The 18,798-nt window shown below is 44.0% G+C and overlaps 1 protein-coding gene across 1 annotated transcript in view; it reads left to right on the forward strand.

The window, feature by feature from the left end:
• The first annotated feature begins 1,288 nt into the window (after positions 1 to 1,288).
• aoc2 (amine oxidase copper containing 2) overlaps positions 1,289 to 18,798 on the forward strand; it is a 28,062-nt gene continuing 10,552 nt past the window's right edge. The window contains exons 1-4 of the mRNA XM_034203008.1: positions 1,289 to 2,990; positions 4,225 to 4,343; positions 12,193 to 12,359; positions 12,761 to 12,893. Coding sequence (XP_034058899.1) covers positions 1,421 to 2,990; positions 4,225 to 4,343; positions 12,193 to 12,359; positions 12,761 to 12,893 — 1,989 coding nt within the window. The 5' untranslated portion in view covers positions 1,289 to 1,420. The remainder of the gene's footprint in view (positions 2,991 to 4,224; positions 4,344 to 12,192; positions 12,360 to 12,760; positions 12,894 to 18,798) is intronic.

Here is an 18,798-nt window from a genome sequence, read left to right on the forward strand (position 1 = left end):
AGAATGGACGCTCACATTGCCTTTAAGGGCAGCCGACACAAACGAATGCCGTGCTTCCATGAGCGTCCATAGAAGCATATGGACATCCCGGAAAGCTGAAAATGGACGCTAAGGGCCCCCCCCTTGCGTTGAAAATGGACGCTAAGGCCCCCCCCCCTTGCGTTGGAAACAGCCGACAGGGGACTTGACATAACGTCAACATAGGCCGACCTGGGAGTGAGGATGTGTTGCAGAGGGTTCAGCCTAATCTAAGCCGATGTACTGTTGCCTCTGTAATCCGGACACTTAGACTTGAAACAGGTTAGTTAGTTTCAGCTCTGCATAACTCATGATATATCAGAGCTTATATCTGTTGGGTGAAACGTATTTACTTCATTACTGTCATTGAATTGTTGGCATGTTGCAGACTATAACTGTACAGAAATCCTGCACAATGTACTGTGGTAGACTCACTGTTATGCAACACAGACACTGAGCGACCACTATATCTTTGTTGTTTATCTGAAGGACTGAGAAACAAAGAGGTGGAAGGCTAAGGATGTTCAATGAGGCACAGGAAGCAGCAGCTACTAACTGGGTGTTGGCAAACAATGCATCACACTTAGAGAGATCCGAAGCATAGTAACTATGTGCTGAGATGCTGCACAATGTTATCTTTGAATACAATTTGTTTCAACAACTCATTTGTATTTCTTCCTTTACTGTATTTCTGTAAACTCAAGCAATCTTTCTCTGCAGAACCCTCTCTGTACAGAGCAGAGCCAGAACAGATGAGAGTGCTTTAGAGTATGCTCAGCAGTGTGTAGTTGGGTGGTCAAACAATCTAGTATTATGAATGAAGTGTGTTATATTTGGTGCTAACGTTTGCATTTGGTAAGTATTTATGTAGTTTTGAGTGCAGTTCTTAATTTAGCAGGAGAAATGAGGTGTTTTGCACTTTGGGTGTGTGGTTTTGTGAATTGTGTTTAGTGTTCTGAGAAACTGAGCAATTAAAAAAAAAAGTGTGTTAGCAATCGAGAAAAACTGTAAATTAACTACAATGGAAATACTCAAGTAAAGTGCAAGTACCTCCACAGTCTTACTCCTTAATTACAGTAATACAGTAAATGTACTTATTGCCACCACTGGGTATCACTACTTTTAATGAAGTAAAAGATCAGAATAGCTCCACTGGTCAGTTTTACACAAGGTTTTCACAGCCTGCACAATACTCCTGTTGTCCGGTGTGGATGAACAGAAGCTGCAAGAAAATACTTTCATAACTGTTTATTCAAAGAGGGAGGCAGGGCGCGTGGGGTTATGGGATACATGGAGAGGGGTGAGACACAAATTATCTGAGGGGCGCGGCTCTCTTCCAGGATCTCGCGCTTTCTCCTGCGGGGCTCACTCCTCTCCTCCCTCTCTCCAAGCCCTGTGCCTAATGGAGAAGAAGAGGATGAACTCTTTAGTGAAATGGACGCTTATCCTCTTCGTCCTTGCCTCCATCATCCTCAACATAGTCCTGATCGGCATCCACTCCAGCAGGGCGCCCAAATGCTCCGCTCAGCGCGTGCACCCGCTGCGGCGCAAACACGACGAGCGCAGCGCCGTGTTCGTGGACCTCTCCCGGGAGGAATACCTGCAGGTCCAGCAATTCATGCTAAAGCAGAATAACTTGGAAATATCCACCAACCAGATCTCCAAGCCGTCGGATAACTTCCTGTTTCTAATAGATCTGTCTGTGCCAAAGAAAGCGGACGTGCTCGCGTATTTGGACCGGAATGGCGCCAAGCCGACCAGAGAGGCCACAGTGGTGGTGTTTTACGGTGCCAAAGGATACATCAAGGAGTACGTAGTGGGCCCTCTTCCCAACCCAACATACGTCAACGATGTCACCATGGAGAGGTACCACGCGGAGCTGCCCATCAGTGCGCGCACGGTCACCATCGGGGAATATAATCTGCTTTTCCAGTTTTTGGGAGACGTCTTCTCTAAACTGGGGAAGATCATGAAGGAGAGCTTCGATATGGGTCCGGACAAGCAGCTGAACGCGTTCGAGCAGATGCCCCGCGGAGTCCGGACCGGGGACAGGAAGACCTGGATCTCCTTCTTCAGGGACATGAGCGGCATGTATATCCACCCGGTGGGCTTCGAGGTGCTGGTCGACCACCAGAGCGTCAACGCGTCCGAGTGGAAGGTGGAGAAGCTGCTCTATAACGGACACTATTTCGACTCCATAGACGCACTGAAGGATAAATACGATAAGGATCTCGTAAAGAAGATCGTCTACAAGGAGTCCCCTGATTATGGCTCTCTGAAACCCAGGAACAAGCCCCTGCAGGTCGGTCCGCAGCTCTTTAACGCGGAGGGGAAGCGCTACAGTGTCAGCAACAATCACGTCGTGTACATGGACTGGAGCTTCGCCTTCGGGCTCAGCGCGCTCACGGGCATGAGGGTGTTCGACGTGCGCTTCAACGACGAGAGGATCGTGTACGAGCTGAGCGTGCAGGAGGCCATGTCCGTGTACGGGTCGGTCACTCCCGGGATGATCCTGACAAAGTTTCTGGACTCCAGCATCGGGATTGGCCGCTTTGCGCATGAACTGGTCCGCGGGGTGGATTGTCCCTACGAGGCGAGCTACGTGGACACATACCGCTACATTGATGTCCCCAAACCGGTCCGCTTCAGGAACTCCATCTGCATATTCGAGCACAACATGGGCCAGCCCCTGAGGAGGCACTTCTCCGACTTCTTCCACCACAGCTACGGGGGCATGGTGAACAGCGCACTGGTGTTCAGGACCATCACTGCCATAGGGAACTATGACTACATATGGGACTTCATCTTCTACCAGAGCGGGTCCGTGGAGGCCAAGGTGCACGCGACCGGATACATCTCCTCCTCCTACCTGGTGGACGGGGCTCTGCGGCACGGACACCAGGTGGCGGAGAAGGTGCTGGGGAACATCCACACACACTTCATCAACTTCAAGGTGGACCTGGATGTGTTGGGTGAGTGGCAGTGATGCAAATACAGTGCTGTGGTGTAGAGTACCTAATGACATGTAATCAAGTAGCCTACTGTACTTGATCATTTAAATGTGTTGCTGCTTCTCCTCCACTATAATTAAACATTCCTCACGACGTTGACCTGTAATGCAGATTGGTCCATTTCAGAATAATATGATATGTTTTATAATGATTGATCATGAAAGTGTTCTCAAAGCTGGTAAAGGTGCAGCTAGTTTGAATGACTTTGTATACTGCAGGGTAGCTTGTGGATTTACTCCAGGTGGAACTAAAGTCTGATTTAACACTTGATATATTTCACATCATTCATCCACATCTGTGAAGTAACTAAAGGTATTAAATACATGTAGTGGAGCAAAAGTACACCATTTACCTCTGAACTGTAGTGGAGAAGAAGTACAAAGTAGCAACAAATTGAAATACTCAATACTTGAGTGAATGTAGTTACTTTACACCACTGAGTGTCAGTGATGCGTTTAAAGACAGGATTGCAAATACATTTACTCAAGTGCAGTGGTATAAAATAAAGAAGCTATTTTCAAACAATAGCTTTTGATGAGTCATTCAAAATATGTTACTGATAACTCAGCCTCAGATTTCACTGAACGAAGCCTGGTTAGTTTCCAGAGGCCCTGCCCGAGGATCTGAGCATCAAATCAGCAATGTGACTGTGAGCTGAACCGTGAAGGGGTTAAAAATGAGTCAGCAAAATCTAATCTAAAACGTACTGGTAGTTGAAGGGAGGATGGAAATAAGCTATGCTAACACCAAGAGAAGAATATGTTATCATTTGTCAGTCTGTTAGTTATAACAAAAATAACTGACGTCTCCATCATGCCCGGAGCTGTAGCCAGGACGTGGTCAAGAGTTCAAGCCCCAACACCCCCAAAACTGGTTACCTGACACCAGGAATATGTGGTGGCTCAGAAGCAGTTTGTGGTTCATGGTTAGTCAACAAAGTTCAAACCGGATGGAAAGCTAGTCTTCACGATAACTTGAAATTAATTAAATAACATTTTATTTGGCTGACGCTTTTATCCAAAGCGACCTACAATAAGTGCAAAAATCATAAAGATTAAAATATTAGGAAACACATCAAGCACCTGGCAAGGATTGACATGTGGATCAAAATGACCTAAGCAGGTCAGTCTTGGCTTTCATGTTACAAGAGAAATTAATTATTGTGAAAAACATTTTTGCTTTTGTTCTTCTGCAGGAGTAAAGAATTTCTTTCAGACCAAAGACATGGAATATGTCAATGTTTCGCTGCCATGGATGCCTGATCACTATGCGATGGTGCCTCAGCTGGTGGAGAAGCAACTGAAAACAGAAAAGGTCGGGCTCCCTTTATGCCTTTAGTCACTTGCATTTAGGTTTCTTTTAACAACATGTAGAGGAGAGTGTGTAACAAAGACAGTGTGGAGACTGCATGAAGTGTTGTTTTGGTTCCAATTGATCACTGCAGCGAACAATGTAAGGTTTTTCCTAACTTTTCCTAAATATTAGATTAGATTGCGTAGTGTGTTCCTCTCCTGTAGTGTTATATAGGTTTTTGTGCTTGTAATTGGTCTGCAAAGGTTAAAATCCTCCCTACATCCCTACATCGTTTCAGTCATCCCCCTGCCTGAAACGTCTCCATTGGACTCCTTTGTTTACTTCCGGGGAACATAGTGACATCCCTAGCGCTTCTTCTGGCTGGCACTCCAACACACTGCAATTGATAGGTTAAGGGGCAGGACATCTATAAGCGGTTGACCAATCACAAAACGAGCAGGCCAGCTAACCAATGCTAGCAGGACTGCTCCGTTGCCCGGAGCCCGCCGACAGCGTATTACGCTGCCGGGGGACGCCTAAGTTACGAATGCCGGCTTACTCCGCCCCCTCCGACGTTTGTAAAATAGCCGGACCCCCGGGGGGTCTCGGGGGGGTCCCCGCGCCTCCGGCCATCGCCGACCCCCGCCCCGGCGACGATCAGAGCAGACAGTGCTCTTGGTATTTGTCGCTTTACATCTTATCTTTCTTATAAACGTATATATCACATTTAACATAATAAATAGCAAGCGAATTTGCAACAACGCTTCCAGCACGACTCACCCTTAGCAATGCTAATGTTTGCTTCCTGTTTGTTATCTCCGCCCTCCCCTCACAGTCGAGGGCGGAGATAACAAACAGGAAGTAAACAATAACCTGCAACGTAAACATTTTTTTACAAGGAACGTAACTTAACTCATAGAAATAAAGTACACAACTTATTACAAAGGAAACATTCACAAACAAATAATTATTCACACGCATTTTTAACTCACATGACCTGTAACTGTCAACCCAGGATGTAATAGTATGTAGGCCTACTTTTTATTACAATGAAAGCTTCCTTAGTACCCCAGTGTTGCAACAGACCATCTTGACTGTAGGTACGGGGACTAGGTGTCCCGCTTTGTGCGGGACTGCACAGCATTTTGATCATTTGTCCCACACATTTTGCCCATCCCCCGCATTTGATTGACAGTCGCCCGTCTTAAATAAGGCTTTTTTACAAAGGTGTGTAGAAAACGAGAGGACTATCATCACCATTAGCTGTGTCAGATGTCAATCAATCAACAGAGAAATGTATTAACCTACACGCAGAGTGTGTGGGGCTGCATCTTATGCGCAAATGCAGTGCAAATGCAGCGCAATTATGCGCAACAGTTTCCCCGCAGTGAGGCTCCGGCGCTAACAGTCACGAGCCTGCTCTACTACCACCCCCCCGGATCTATGGATATATTCAACCTGAAACCAAAAGAGATGAGGTAACAGCAGCTGATTTAATTAACGTTTAGCACACAGGGCAGCAGACCTATTTTTAGGCAATAGCATAGGCCTCAGATATATAATATATAAAAAACATGTCTATAAAGTGTTTTGCTCAAACTACCAAACAGATCACCCATTTTAGCCATGCCTCATATCCATAGACTGTATATATAAAGCTCATATCCCTCCATTTCACTTCCTGTTGCAAAAGTGCTGATTTGGGTATAAAGCTTTAAAAAAAAGAAAACAGAAGGGGGCTGAGCTCATGCGGGAGATTCTACCGGCAGATAGCCTACTGTCTAAACCAGGGGTCGGCAACCTTTTTGATATGAAGTGCCATTTAAAAAAAAAAAACATTTGATTAGTGTGCCGACGCTCGTGAACTGTCAACTGGAGGATGGGGGAGCCTCGCTGCGGGGAAGCTGTGGACCTCTGTCGCCTATCAGCGCAACTTACATGATGCAGTTTAAACACGGTTAAATAAATAAAGGGCGGTGCCGGCCGCCAGCGAACCGAGCCCGGTCGTCAACGGCCCGCTGGCCACCGGCTCGGTTCGCTGACGGCCGGACGTACTGTGATTCTCCAGAACACACAGTTGGCCAGTCCGCCCCTGTGTAGCATATTATTTTCGATGACAGATGAACAGATCGCGACTGGGCTTTCAACTAAAGACACAGCCATGCAAAAACTGCGGCATGTACAGCTCCTTATGCAATGTGTGAAGTGCGCTACACCCCTGGTCGTTTCACCATGGAGGAAAGCAGCAGAAAGTCGACTGGAGTTAAAGAGAGCGGGGCCTATGTTGGAGATGCGAGTGGTCTGAAACCCACCTCGGCTCCGCGTGTCCTTTTGATGAGCTGGTTTAAATCATAAAAGGAAGGAATTAAAAAGCACCAGGATACAATTTTAAACATTAATCTGTTTTAATGGTAAAATACACAATACAATTCACAGAGTACTCTGGGCTCAATTCCACTACCGTGCTACACCGAGACGGTCAGTCAGAAGGGGCGCAGAGCATAAGAATGTTACAGCTTAAATACAAATTCTGTGGGAGGAGTTGTGTAGGTTGCTCCTCCTTAGCTATTTGTTATTGGCGAGTTCACTTCTGGGCGAGCTAGCCAGTGAGTTGGCAGTTTTCCATTGGCCAGTTTCACTTCTGGACGGACCCTAGGCAATGACTCAGCAGTTTGTTGATTCCATCTCCTTACAGTGTGTGTGTGTGTGTGTGTGTGTGTGTGTGTGTGTGTGTGTGTGTGTGTGTGTGTGTGTGTGTGTGTGTGGGTGTGTGTGTGTGTGTGTGTGTGTGTGTGTGTGTGTGTGTGTGTGTGTGTGTGTGTGTGTGTGTGTGTGTATGTATGTTTGTCCCTATACCCTCAGGCTAGGGCTGTGCGATTATGGCAAAAATCATAATCACGATTATTTGGGTCAATAATTGATATCACGATTATTTTGACGATTATTCATTGACCATTTATTGAACTTTAAAACAAATAATATTTTACCAATAAACAAGATCAACAAATATGTTGGAGCGCACTTCCAAAACCATATAAACATATATTAATATGATAAATAAAAATAAATTAGACCAAAATAAATTAAATCAAATATGTTGCAACTGTCACAACCTACTGAAAACTCCTTAACATATAGCCAACATTTTGGTAAAATATATTCAACATATTCCACTCAGTTAAACGTTGAAGGCTGGCCCACCGTCATGGTCCAGAAGTAACAGGAAATAAATGTTGAACTACAATTTAAGACCAAATAAAAATGTTTAGGCCACCATGGTCACACCATGCTGGTAGGGCTGCTCGTGTCATCTCTTAAAGATGTTTTGCAAGAAACACCATCCTGTTTACATGGTCTGCTTTCAGAGATGAGCGCAGGCAGGTGACAATATTGCCACCTGTACTGAAGACCCTCTCTGAAGAGGAACGTGTGGCAGTGCTGCCACATAGGACACAGGACAAAAAGAAAAGACTCTGAACCCTTTCTTTGCCATTATATAAAATTAGTGTTGCTACAAAAGTATAAATTAGGCTTACTAATAAGACAACTCAGATCTGAAGCTACTCAGGAATCTGCTGCCAAAGTGCAATAAAAGACTAAATTAATAGAATCAAACCCTTTTTTTGTTACATTTTATTAGAGTATACAAATAAATACCTTTTTAAAATAGGATGCAAGCAACACTAGTTTCTTAACCTGAACTGATAACAGACTATAATCAATTTAAGTTTGCATTCTTATACCATTTTGTACAATAATTATAATGAATAAGTTCAAACAAACTCAAACTTACAGCTGATTAATAACGGTATCTAACTTGAGTTTTTATTATATCAAAAACCTGTTGAAATGCTGCTGTTATTTTTACTGTCCCACAAAAGCGCGTCGCAGCCTCCAGGAATGCTTCTTTCACAACTTCGCCATCTTTGAAAGACTTCATGTGTTTCTCAAGAATGTGACAGACACGATAAGATGCTCTGGTAGCAGCCTTGCTCTTGTTGTTGGGCCTGGTGAAAATGGACTGCTGTGCATTTAGCTGTCCTTTCAGGCCCCTCCCCTTTTGGAGCGTAGGGCAGAATTAGGAGGGAATTCCGTCTCGTAGCGTTTGTGCACTGTTTTGAAATGCCGCTCCTAAATTACCCTTCTTCGATAAAGCCATGCTCGCATTGCAGATGAGACAGATGGACTTTGAATTGGAATAGATACAAAAATAATCATCCTCACACTCGGAGTGAAAATTATATATTTTGGGCTTTTTTGCTTCTGCCATAATTGTGGTCTTGTGTGTGTGTGCGGACTGTCACTGCACTGCACTGCCCACTGCCCACCAGCCACACCGGCCAATCACAAAGCTTTGATGCGTTCAAGTGCATTATTCTGGCACAGGAAGATTATGTTATAGGACATTAACGATAAAACAGAATATTGTTGTTCTATTTTTTGACACATCTCGCGATCGACTGGGAATCTCCCCGCGACCCTTATTTTTAACGAGTTGCTGCTCTTGTTCTGACATCTTCGCTCGCGCTGAACACATGTCACTCCCACGTGGCCGAGTGGGCTTTTAGGGAGGGGCGAAAGCACACCCAGCAAAATAATCGTATTTTGTCAATTATGCTGTTTTCATAATCGTCACAAGCCGTAATCGTAATCGCGATTAAAATACGATTAATTGCACAGCCCTACCTCAGGCAGTCCCCCTTGTCATGCTTTGGAGTCATATCATTTCACAGACAGAGGACTCATTCCTCTTTAACGCACACACATTCCCCCTAAACATCTTCAACCCGCACATCTGTTTAAACCAACTATTCCAAAATGTGGTGGCAATTTAGTATTTATAACATGAAAGAATAAAACAGAGAAATCAATAAAACACAAACACATAGTTGAGCAGTAATTATAGCCATGTTTTCAAATAGTAGAACGTTACAGCAGGTTTAACGCACCCTTATTTCATTATCCAGCCAACCACACAAAATGTCACATGTTTTTCCCACTGAAAGCTATACTTGTTATAGATTTAACCGTCATCATCTCATGACCTCCTTAGGTTTAGTTAACTAACAAAGATGAACTGTTCCCATGCCCTAAAGACATCTCTGAACTTCCTTCCACTCCAAAGTTAGCTCACTTAAAATGAATGCATCGATTGATAAATCAAAAGGACCATTGTCTCTAACTGTGTGACTCACATCATCTCATGACTTCTTCAAATATCTGGAAACTGTAATCAAAGTATGTTATATTTGAGAAGATCCAATAATTGACATATTTCCTCCTCTTATTAATTTAAGCTTCCAGATTATACAGAAAACTCTTACAGACTGAGTTCTGCCCTCGAAAGCCCAAAATGACTCTCTGAAAAATAATTTTCAACGGGTAATTATTTTACTCAAGGCAGAAATCACAGGCCGTGCTGCACCATTACCTACTCACAAATAGCCAAAAAACCACCTTCTGATTATTAACAAGTCAAGTGGAAGAAAAGACCATTTGCGCTAAATGTACTTCTACTAAAAATGGGACATCATTATAGGAACATCAATATAAAAAAAAACCTCTATATTTAAGAGGAAAAAATTGACTTGTCCATCCAAGTTTTAATACACATATATTAGATGACATTAAAAATGAATATACCAGAAATACGCTATACTAACTTTCTGCTTAATACGTTATTCTAATACTTCACCTATAAGTTATCCTTCCGCGCTGCGTTGTGTGCATGGCTTCCTTCTGCAGGGGGAGACGCGCTCTGCCAGCGGTCTCGTTCAGGATCTGAAAATACAATTTAAATATTTTGCACACTTATTCCTAGTGTGCCACTGGTTACGGTCCCGCGTGCCGATGGTGGTACGCGTGCCAGGGGTTGCCGACCCCTGGTCTAAACTAAATACTGCGGTGATGAAATGCCATATCATGGATTATCAAGGGTTATTTCTGAAACAGTATAGAGCTCAAAGGCTTTCTCTCTTGCCGGTTATACCACAAGGTGAGTTCCTTTTTATTTCCTGCTTCTTCACACACATGCTCTCTGCAGTACAGGTTAGCTCTGAGTGTTAGCGATGCTAATGTAAACACCGACCATATTACGTCCAAAACAGTCAGGCATTGTTTCTGATAGCAACGTTTCTGATAGGCCCGTGGGTGTAAAGCCAGCCTACATTTCCGATATTACGTCATATCGGACGCAAATCTGGATCAGCTCCGTTGTAGCCCCGTTTTTAGAGATTTGGGTACGGAGGAAAAGAGAGAGGGTTTATTTTCTGACGCTGCGTGAGTTCCCTGACACACCGGGGACACATGTTGATGTATAACAGACATCAAAAAGTGCATTTTGCATGATAGGTCCCCTTTAATATTTATGTTCTTCTTAGGGTTATATAGACATTATATAAACATCTAATCTAGCTCTCAGTAACGCAGTAACATGTCCCGCATTGTACCGCAAAAACGTCCTATTTGTCCCACATGTGGCTTGTTGGCACCTGGGGCCTAATGTATAACGCCGTGCGTAGGATTCACGTGGGAAGGTTGCTTACGTAGTAGAAATCCAAAAAATAGGTACAGAAATGTTCCGACATTTTCCGATTCACCAAACATTGCGTACCGGCGAGGAAAGTGTGTACGGCACTTTCTACGCCGGTTTCCCTTTATAAATCACAACCGACTCGAAATGCGGTGCAGTTTTTGCGGGCTTCACGTAACGCCCATATTTGCCTATAAATAGTCAAAGAAACGCCCATTCATTCATTTTGACTGACTTTATGAAGAAGATCGCAGGAAATGACGACAGAACAGTTAAAAAATACATCTCACACCGTGTCAGATTTTGGTTATTTTGGGGAGGTCGAGATAAATCATATTGTTTGGTGGATGCCGTTTGAACCAGAGTAGCAGCATGGAGGTCGGATCGTCACCAAAATAAATAAATAAGTGGTCAGAAAAAGGTTCATGACAAAATAAATACACATAGACTTCCTCAGGCAGTGTGTTTGTACCGGGCACAGGAGACCCCCCCCCCTTGATGAGAAACTGTAAGAAATGATCGGGGAATCCCCTCGGTGTGGAGTCATGACGACTGGATCTGAATTATGTTTTTGTATTTGGTGGTTTGTGTTCCAGCGTCTCCACTGCAGCCTGTGCATCTCAATCCCCCCCGCAGCAACTCTATATCCACCATGTGTTGTTATATTAGCTGTACAATTTACCATAGTTAGTTTCCATACCTCCTGTGTTTTACGAGCGACTTGTCAAGTCTTGGAAAACGGCATAAAACACGATTAAACGTGATAGTATATAAAACCATGCTCGTATCTACAACCTATAGAAATGCAAAACGGCGTCAGTTTAGACGTAATTCTGTCCTCCTGCTTACCGCATCATTTATGAGAAAACATTTCATAACATTAACACAACATATTCGAGGTGATTTTAAATAACATATCCGTATTTATTTATTTCTCCAAGTTATGTTTTTGTGTGCACTGAGGAGTCTCAAACAGACGTTTGTTAAATCATTTTAAGATTGGCTTTAATCAATGTTTGAAAATGAATTCTTCATATATGATAATTGAGAGGTAACATTTTATTTATGGTATTATTTCCACATATTTCTCTCCATTCTTCCTTCTGCCAACGGTGTCGCAGTTTCTCGTCTCTCCCGTTTTTGTGCTTACTGCGTACGCATGGGTTAGACTAGTTTGCGTGGAGGACCGCACGTTTTTCCCGTCAAGTTAGTATTTTATAAATCGCAAACATTGCGTAGAAACTGGCGTACACCATTTTTTGAGCGTATATCCCTTTTATAAATGAGGCCCCTGGTCACCCTAACTGTAGGAATAATGTGTACTGTGTCTCTTAACAGGAGGCAGCGCTGCGTTACGACACCAAGACTCCGCGCTACCTCCACATCTCCAGCAACAAGACCAACCGCTGGGGCCACCAGCGCTCCTACAGGCTGCAGGTGTTCAGCTTCACAGGGGACCATCTTCCCGAGAGCCAGGCCGAGGAGAGGGCCATGTCCTGGGCCAGGTGAGACCAGACACAGCCACAAAGTGTATATTTAAAAAGAAATGCATTCCTAATAACACAATTAGGGTTATGCTCTTAATATAGCAATGTAAAAAGTATAGTTGTGGAAAACAGGATGTTGAATGGATAAGTAGCATGTCATACTTTTATGCAGCATGTCCCATCATGTTAAATTAGTCTCTTCATTAACCGTAATCTTGATTTTTCCTTAATCTTAACAATGCTGTAGATGCCATGAACTCCACAATTTAGCATCAAACCTGACATTTCTTTCATAGAACTTAATCTGTGGATCTGGTCCATAGCAATGTATTGCGGTTGAAGCCCCCTATGATCCACAAGGCATGCTTCTGCTATCTAAAGCCTCTCCTGCTTCTCTGCACCTTTTTGTCAATCACCAGGTATAAGGTTGCCATCACCAAGCATAAGGATGGAGAGCAGACCAGCAGCAGTCTGTACAGTCAAAACGACATCTGGTCTCCAGCTGTCGACTTCAGCAAGTACATTGAAGACAACGAAAGCATCGAAGACGAGGTGTGTTGTGATGGAATCTGTATGTAATGATGCGTTCACACGTGGGGCGATTACATGTAAAGTAGGGGTGTAACGGTTCACAAACATTTAGGTTCGGTACGTACCTCGGTTTTTAGGTCACGGTTCGGTTCTGTTCGGTACAGCAGAAAAAATTATCCACAAAACATAAACTATTAGTTTTGGGTTTTTAATTATTATTAAACTGTGAATAATGTATTCACTAAAATAAATACAAAATATAATAAAATAAACATTAAGGTGCAGCATTTCGATGAACTGAAATAATCTGTATTTTAACTGTACTGTACTAGCACCTAAGCAGCCAGTTTGACATTAGGACTTGCTTGTCATTGTATTTTCATGTTTTTTTTAAAGAAAAATGAACTTGTCCACATTGCTTGCCGAAAGGGCAGATCTGCTGGCACTAACAATGTCTCCTGCTGTGGAGAACACCCTCTCTCTAGGGACAGAGGTAGCAGATACAGCCAGGTAGCACTTTGCTAACATGGCAACATAAGGATATTTGGCGTTTGTAATAGCTTTGGCTCGGTCTGATCTTTCTGCGAGTGGTGGAGGCTTAAATGCTAGTGGGAGTTGGGTTTGCACTTCAGTCTTTTTTCTTTTGGTACCGGTGATATTCACGTTCGGGTGATGCCTTTTCAAATGAGTGTGCAAGTTTGACATATTGCCAGCCGCGTAACCAATTTTAGTTGAAAAATGCCGACAAACAGCTTTGGTTCGGTCCACCTGTCTTTGTCCGTCATCCTTGTACGTAACTGCGAAACCAAAATGTTCCCAAACCGGAGACTTCAATGATGCTGGAGGATTTTCGAGCTCAACTTTATCTGTGTTCGCCATTTCGACAGTTCCTCAAATTACTGACTGAATTTGAACGCATCCCTGTGACCAGGGGCCTATACTACGAACAGACTACGAATCAGGATTTTCATTTAGCAAGCTAACTTCAGGGATTTCCGGTCCTACGAAGCTGGTTAACTTTTTAGCGGGCTAGATAACTTATGCTGAGCGGCTAACCTGGTCTGGAGCAGGGGCCTATACTACGAATCTAGTTCAACATATCCTGGATATGTTTTGAGTTATCCGGTTGACTTAATCCAAAACAAAGCCGCTCTCGCTAAACTGTCCTACAACGCTGGCTATCAACTCGTTCGCTCAAGCCAGCCGTGTTATGGAGTCAGATTTGGGTCAATATTCTAGCGCGCAAAACAAGCTACTCATGAGCGGAAAATGTGCTTTTACACGTGCATGAAATGACCCTCACGCGCAGATTAAACCCCCGCGAGCGGCTATGCAGCCCTCTTGCTCGCTCGCGGGAGTGTCAGCCTCACTCGCTCGCTGAGTCTGTCTGCGCGCGCGTGAAATGTTTCTGACACTTTGGGGCGGAGCCACTGGACTTTGATTGACAGCTGCCAGGAAGCCCGGAGTTGCCAGGTTTGATAAATGCCTAGGCTTGGCAACTGGAAGGTCACCAGTTCAAGTCCCGGAAAGACCAAGTGTTACCGACGTGTCCCTGAGCAAGGCACCGTTCCCTACACTGCTCCCCGGGCGCCGTACATAATGGCAGCCCACTGCTCCTAACACTAGGATGGGTCAAATGCAGAGAAACCGTTTCGTTACATGGTACCTGTACTGTGTAATGACAATAAGTTGAATCTATCTATCTATCTATCTACATTCAATGAAAAATAAAATCAATGTGCAGGCTTACGTGAACACTGTTCTACATGTACAATATGGGCAGTTTATACATTAAATAAATCAACAGTATAGTGGGGATATGCTCCAAGTGGAAGCGATTCGCTATTAAAGCAAAGAAGAAGAAGAACTCTGCACAGTTGATCTCTTATCCTGGAACCTATCCTGCTCCGGCGCAGGTTAGCCGCTCAGCATAAGTTATCAAGCCCGCTAAAAAGTGAACCAGCTTCCTAGGACCGGAAATCTTGATTCGTAGTATAGGTCCCTGCTCCGGAGCAGGATAGGTTCCAGGATAAGAGATCAACTCAGTGAAAGCATCGCCTGCTGACCAATCAGAGCTCAGTGTGCGGAGAAAATACAGTTTAAACTGCCAGGAAAGACGGCCGGCCAAAATCACCGACTGTGTGAACGTGAAAATGAATAGAATTTCACCTCCCATCTTCAGAGCTATCTGACTATTATAACTATTATACTATTATTATACTATTATGTTAAGAAAGCTTAATTAAATATCTGCCACAACATAAGTAACCGGATCAGAGTAACATTACGTACAGTCCGCGGCACTGTGAGTACAGACGTCGATGTGTCCCATTATCATTCATATCACATCATATCACATCATAATGTATCATATATCTCCTTATCTGAGTCAGCTGAGCCGTATCTGGCCGTGCAACACTCACAGTGTCACATACTGTATGCAGAAGTATTATTTTAAGCAACACATTAAGTTGACGAAACACTCGAGTCAAATGTAATTAAAGTCAGATCGTGTTTTAGACGGGGCAGTGATATCATAAACCTGTTAATGTACGCATTCAAACACTTTTTCTCTTACCAGCTGTATTCACCTTGCAGGTGCAGCTATGTGGCTTTTATCCTGGATAAAGTGTTTAAGTCATGGATGTTTTCATTCAGGAAGTATGACCAGACCTGGCGCCAGAACAAATCTAAAGGGAGGGCATATGATTTTCATGGGAGGGCACACAAAACCGTCACGTGCTGCGGGCCTGCGGCACAATATCAAACAGCAAGACCAACAGCATTGCGTAAAGACGCACACTTATCGCAAATACTTACACAAATAAAGGGCAACATAGAAACCACTTTTGAAACATTGTGTGCGTGGCAGCACAGACACTGGTAAATCACGAGCAAGGCACACTGGTTACGGATGGCAGCTTCCTCATCGTTGCACTCGGAGAGAAATAGACGGAGACTATGAACTGTTAAGCCCGCCTTGGGCATGGTTTATTTTCCTATGCACTGCACTCGGACATGCTGTGGAGTAAATCGAGTCACCTCTGAGAGGGAGTTGGTTGACAGCTAAAAAAGCTATAATATCAACGACAGCTGACACGTAATAATGGCTCCGTGCCAGCTGATCTGCACCAAAGTATACTAATTTCCTTATTTGTTTCCTCGCGTATCTGTCTCTCTCTCCACACACTCTCACATGAAATGTGTTCTTTTGATGCGGCATGCCTTAGCAGTCCTTTATCAGTCTGTAATGCGTGTTTCCAGTCACAAAAACCTTTGACAGTAAAAGCCGCATCAGATGAAGACGTATTTACTTTAAACTGTCTACAGGGGAAACAAATGCTGCGTCTGCTTTTAACGAATATTCATTCTTGCCGCTGCATGGTATGACTGCATGGTACGTCTGTTGTTGTTGTACCATGCAGCGGCAAAAGTGCGCTTCTTTCCTGAAAACAATCTCCCTGGATAACGATCCAGTTTCACCTGGTTGGGTTTATTAACCCCAAGATCATCTGGGGCTGTTGGTCTTTGAGCGGTTGCTGGCCCAATAATAGCCTACCTGTTGATGTGCTGCAAGGTAGCGTCTGTAGTGGAGGCACCGGCACGGAGCAGGAGGAGGATGCTGGCGGATGTGGTACAGGGTGTGGCAACGCAGGTGGTGATGGGAGGGGCACAAGGAGCTGTGCCTCGGAGGACAGCGTTGGTGGCGGCCGCCTTGATGAGTCATGGATTGGGCTCGCTAACTCAGCCCCGGGGTTTGCCGAGGTCAAGCTTGTGACATTAAGGCGTGCTGCTGCAACGGCAGGTGCAGGGTCGCCAGCAGCACCATCGGCTGCAGTTCTTTCATCGCTATTTCGTTTGAATAAATCCTTAGACCTTTTAAGCCAATTTCTGATGTCCATTTTGTAATTCAAACAGAAATGGCAGTCTACAGAATGCACAATAAACAAATCTAATGCACCTAACTAGATAGGACACGGCTGGCTTGAGCGATCGAGTTGATAGCCAGCGTCGTAGGACAGTATAGCGAGAGCGGGTTTATTTTGGATTAAGTCAACCGGATAACTCAAAACATATCCAGGATATGTTGAACTAGATTCGTAGTATAGGCCCCTGCTCTCATAGTATGCCTCTCGTCCAATGAAATGACTTGCTCGCTCTATGACGCGTTGAACCCAATGTGAGTAAATTACTCTGAATGCTGCGACGCAGCACCTGAGATTACTTCCAAAAAGTTGTTCACGTTCTCAATTGTTTACGTTTAACGTTAGATTCATTCGGTACACTTCGGTACACACGTGTACCGAACCGAAGGGCCGGTACCGAATCATTTCGGTACGGGTACGTATACCATTACACCCCTAATGTAAAGTCAACGCAAAGACGCAGGAATTGGCGGTGTGAGTTAAGTGAATGACGTGGCCAAGCTTAATTCGTGAGAGTTCAAAGCGATACATTTGCGTGATGCTGTCCCGATAAATCTCAGCCTGTCACTGACGTTGTTGAATCAATCAATCAATCAATCAATCAATGTTTATTTATATAGCCCAATATCACAAATGTTACATTTGTTTCAGTGGACTTTACAGTTTGTACAAAATATCAGTATGACAATACGACACCCTCTGTCCTTTGACCCTCACATCGTACAAGGAAAAACTTCCGAAGAAAACCCACAGTTTAAAGGGAAAAATGGGAGAAACCTCAGGGAGAGCAACAGAGGAGGGATCCCTCTCCCAGGACGGACAGACGTGCAATAGATGCCGTGTGTAAATTGAAAAGATAATACATTTGCAACATAGGTAGTCCAAATGTTTGGAAATGCATGTGTGTATAATAGGAAGATGAATCCACGAGGATATCCATCCAGGACCTATGATCCAGGACCACAGCCACGACTCAAGATCCAGGGCTCGCGATGCAGGACACAGGACCGCAGGATCATCCATGACTCCGGATCCCGGCGTATATAGACACCAAAAAGAAAGACATTTGGGGAAGCTGGGTTAATCGGAACATGAGAGTACACAGGTATAGACAGAGAGAAGGAAGAAGTAAGATGTCCCCCGACAAACTAAGCCTATATCAGCAAAACTAGGGGCTGAATCTAATCAGCCCTAACTATAAGCTTTATCAAAAAGGAAGGTCTTAAGCGCACTCTTAAAAACGGACAGGGTGTCTGCCGCCCGAACACAAACTGGAAGCTGATTCCACAAATGTGGAGCTTGATAAGAAAAGGCTCTGGCTCCCATTGTACTTTTAGAGACTCTAGGAACAACCAACAACCCTGCATTCTTGGAACGCAATGCCCTAGTAGGACAGTAGGGTATAATGAGTTCTTTAAGGTAAGATGGCGCCTGCCCATTAAGGGCTTTGTAGGCGAGAAGAAGAATTTTAAATTCTATCCTGTGTTCTATAGGGAGCCAGTGTAAGGCAGCCAGAACAGGAGTAATGTGGTCCCTTTTCCTAACTCTGGTTAGTACACGAGCTGCAGCATTTTGAATCAGCTGAAGCGACTTCACTGACTTCTTGGTACACCCTGATAAAGAGTTACAATAATCCAGCCTTGAAGTAACAAATGCATGGACTAGTTTCTCTGCATCGTTTTGAGGCAAGATATGCCTGATTTTTGCAATGTTACGTAGATGGAAGTAGGCGGTCCTTGAAATTGATTTTATGTGGGCGTTAAAGGATAAATCCTGATCAAATATAACACCAAGATTCCTTACAGTCTCACTGGAAGCCAAATTAATGCCATCCATAGTTAGTATATCCTTAGATAATTGTTTCGTAGATTCTTCGGGCCAAGTACAATAACTTCAGTTTTGGTCGTGTTTAACATCAAAAAGTTTAAGGTCATCCACGTTTTTAAGTCCTTGAGGCAGTCTTGAATTTTATTTAGATGATTAATTTCATCAGGCTTGAT

The sequence above is a fragment of the Gymnodraco acuticeps genome, unplaced genomic scaffold, assembly GCF_902827175.1.
Source record: "Gymnodraco acuticeps unplaced genomic scaffold, fGymAcu1.1, whole genome shotgun sequence".
Taxonomy (NCBI): Eukaryota; Metazoa; Chordata; class Actinopteri; order Perciformes; family Bathydraconidae; genus Gymnodraco; species Gymnodraco acuticeps.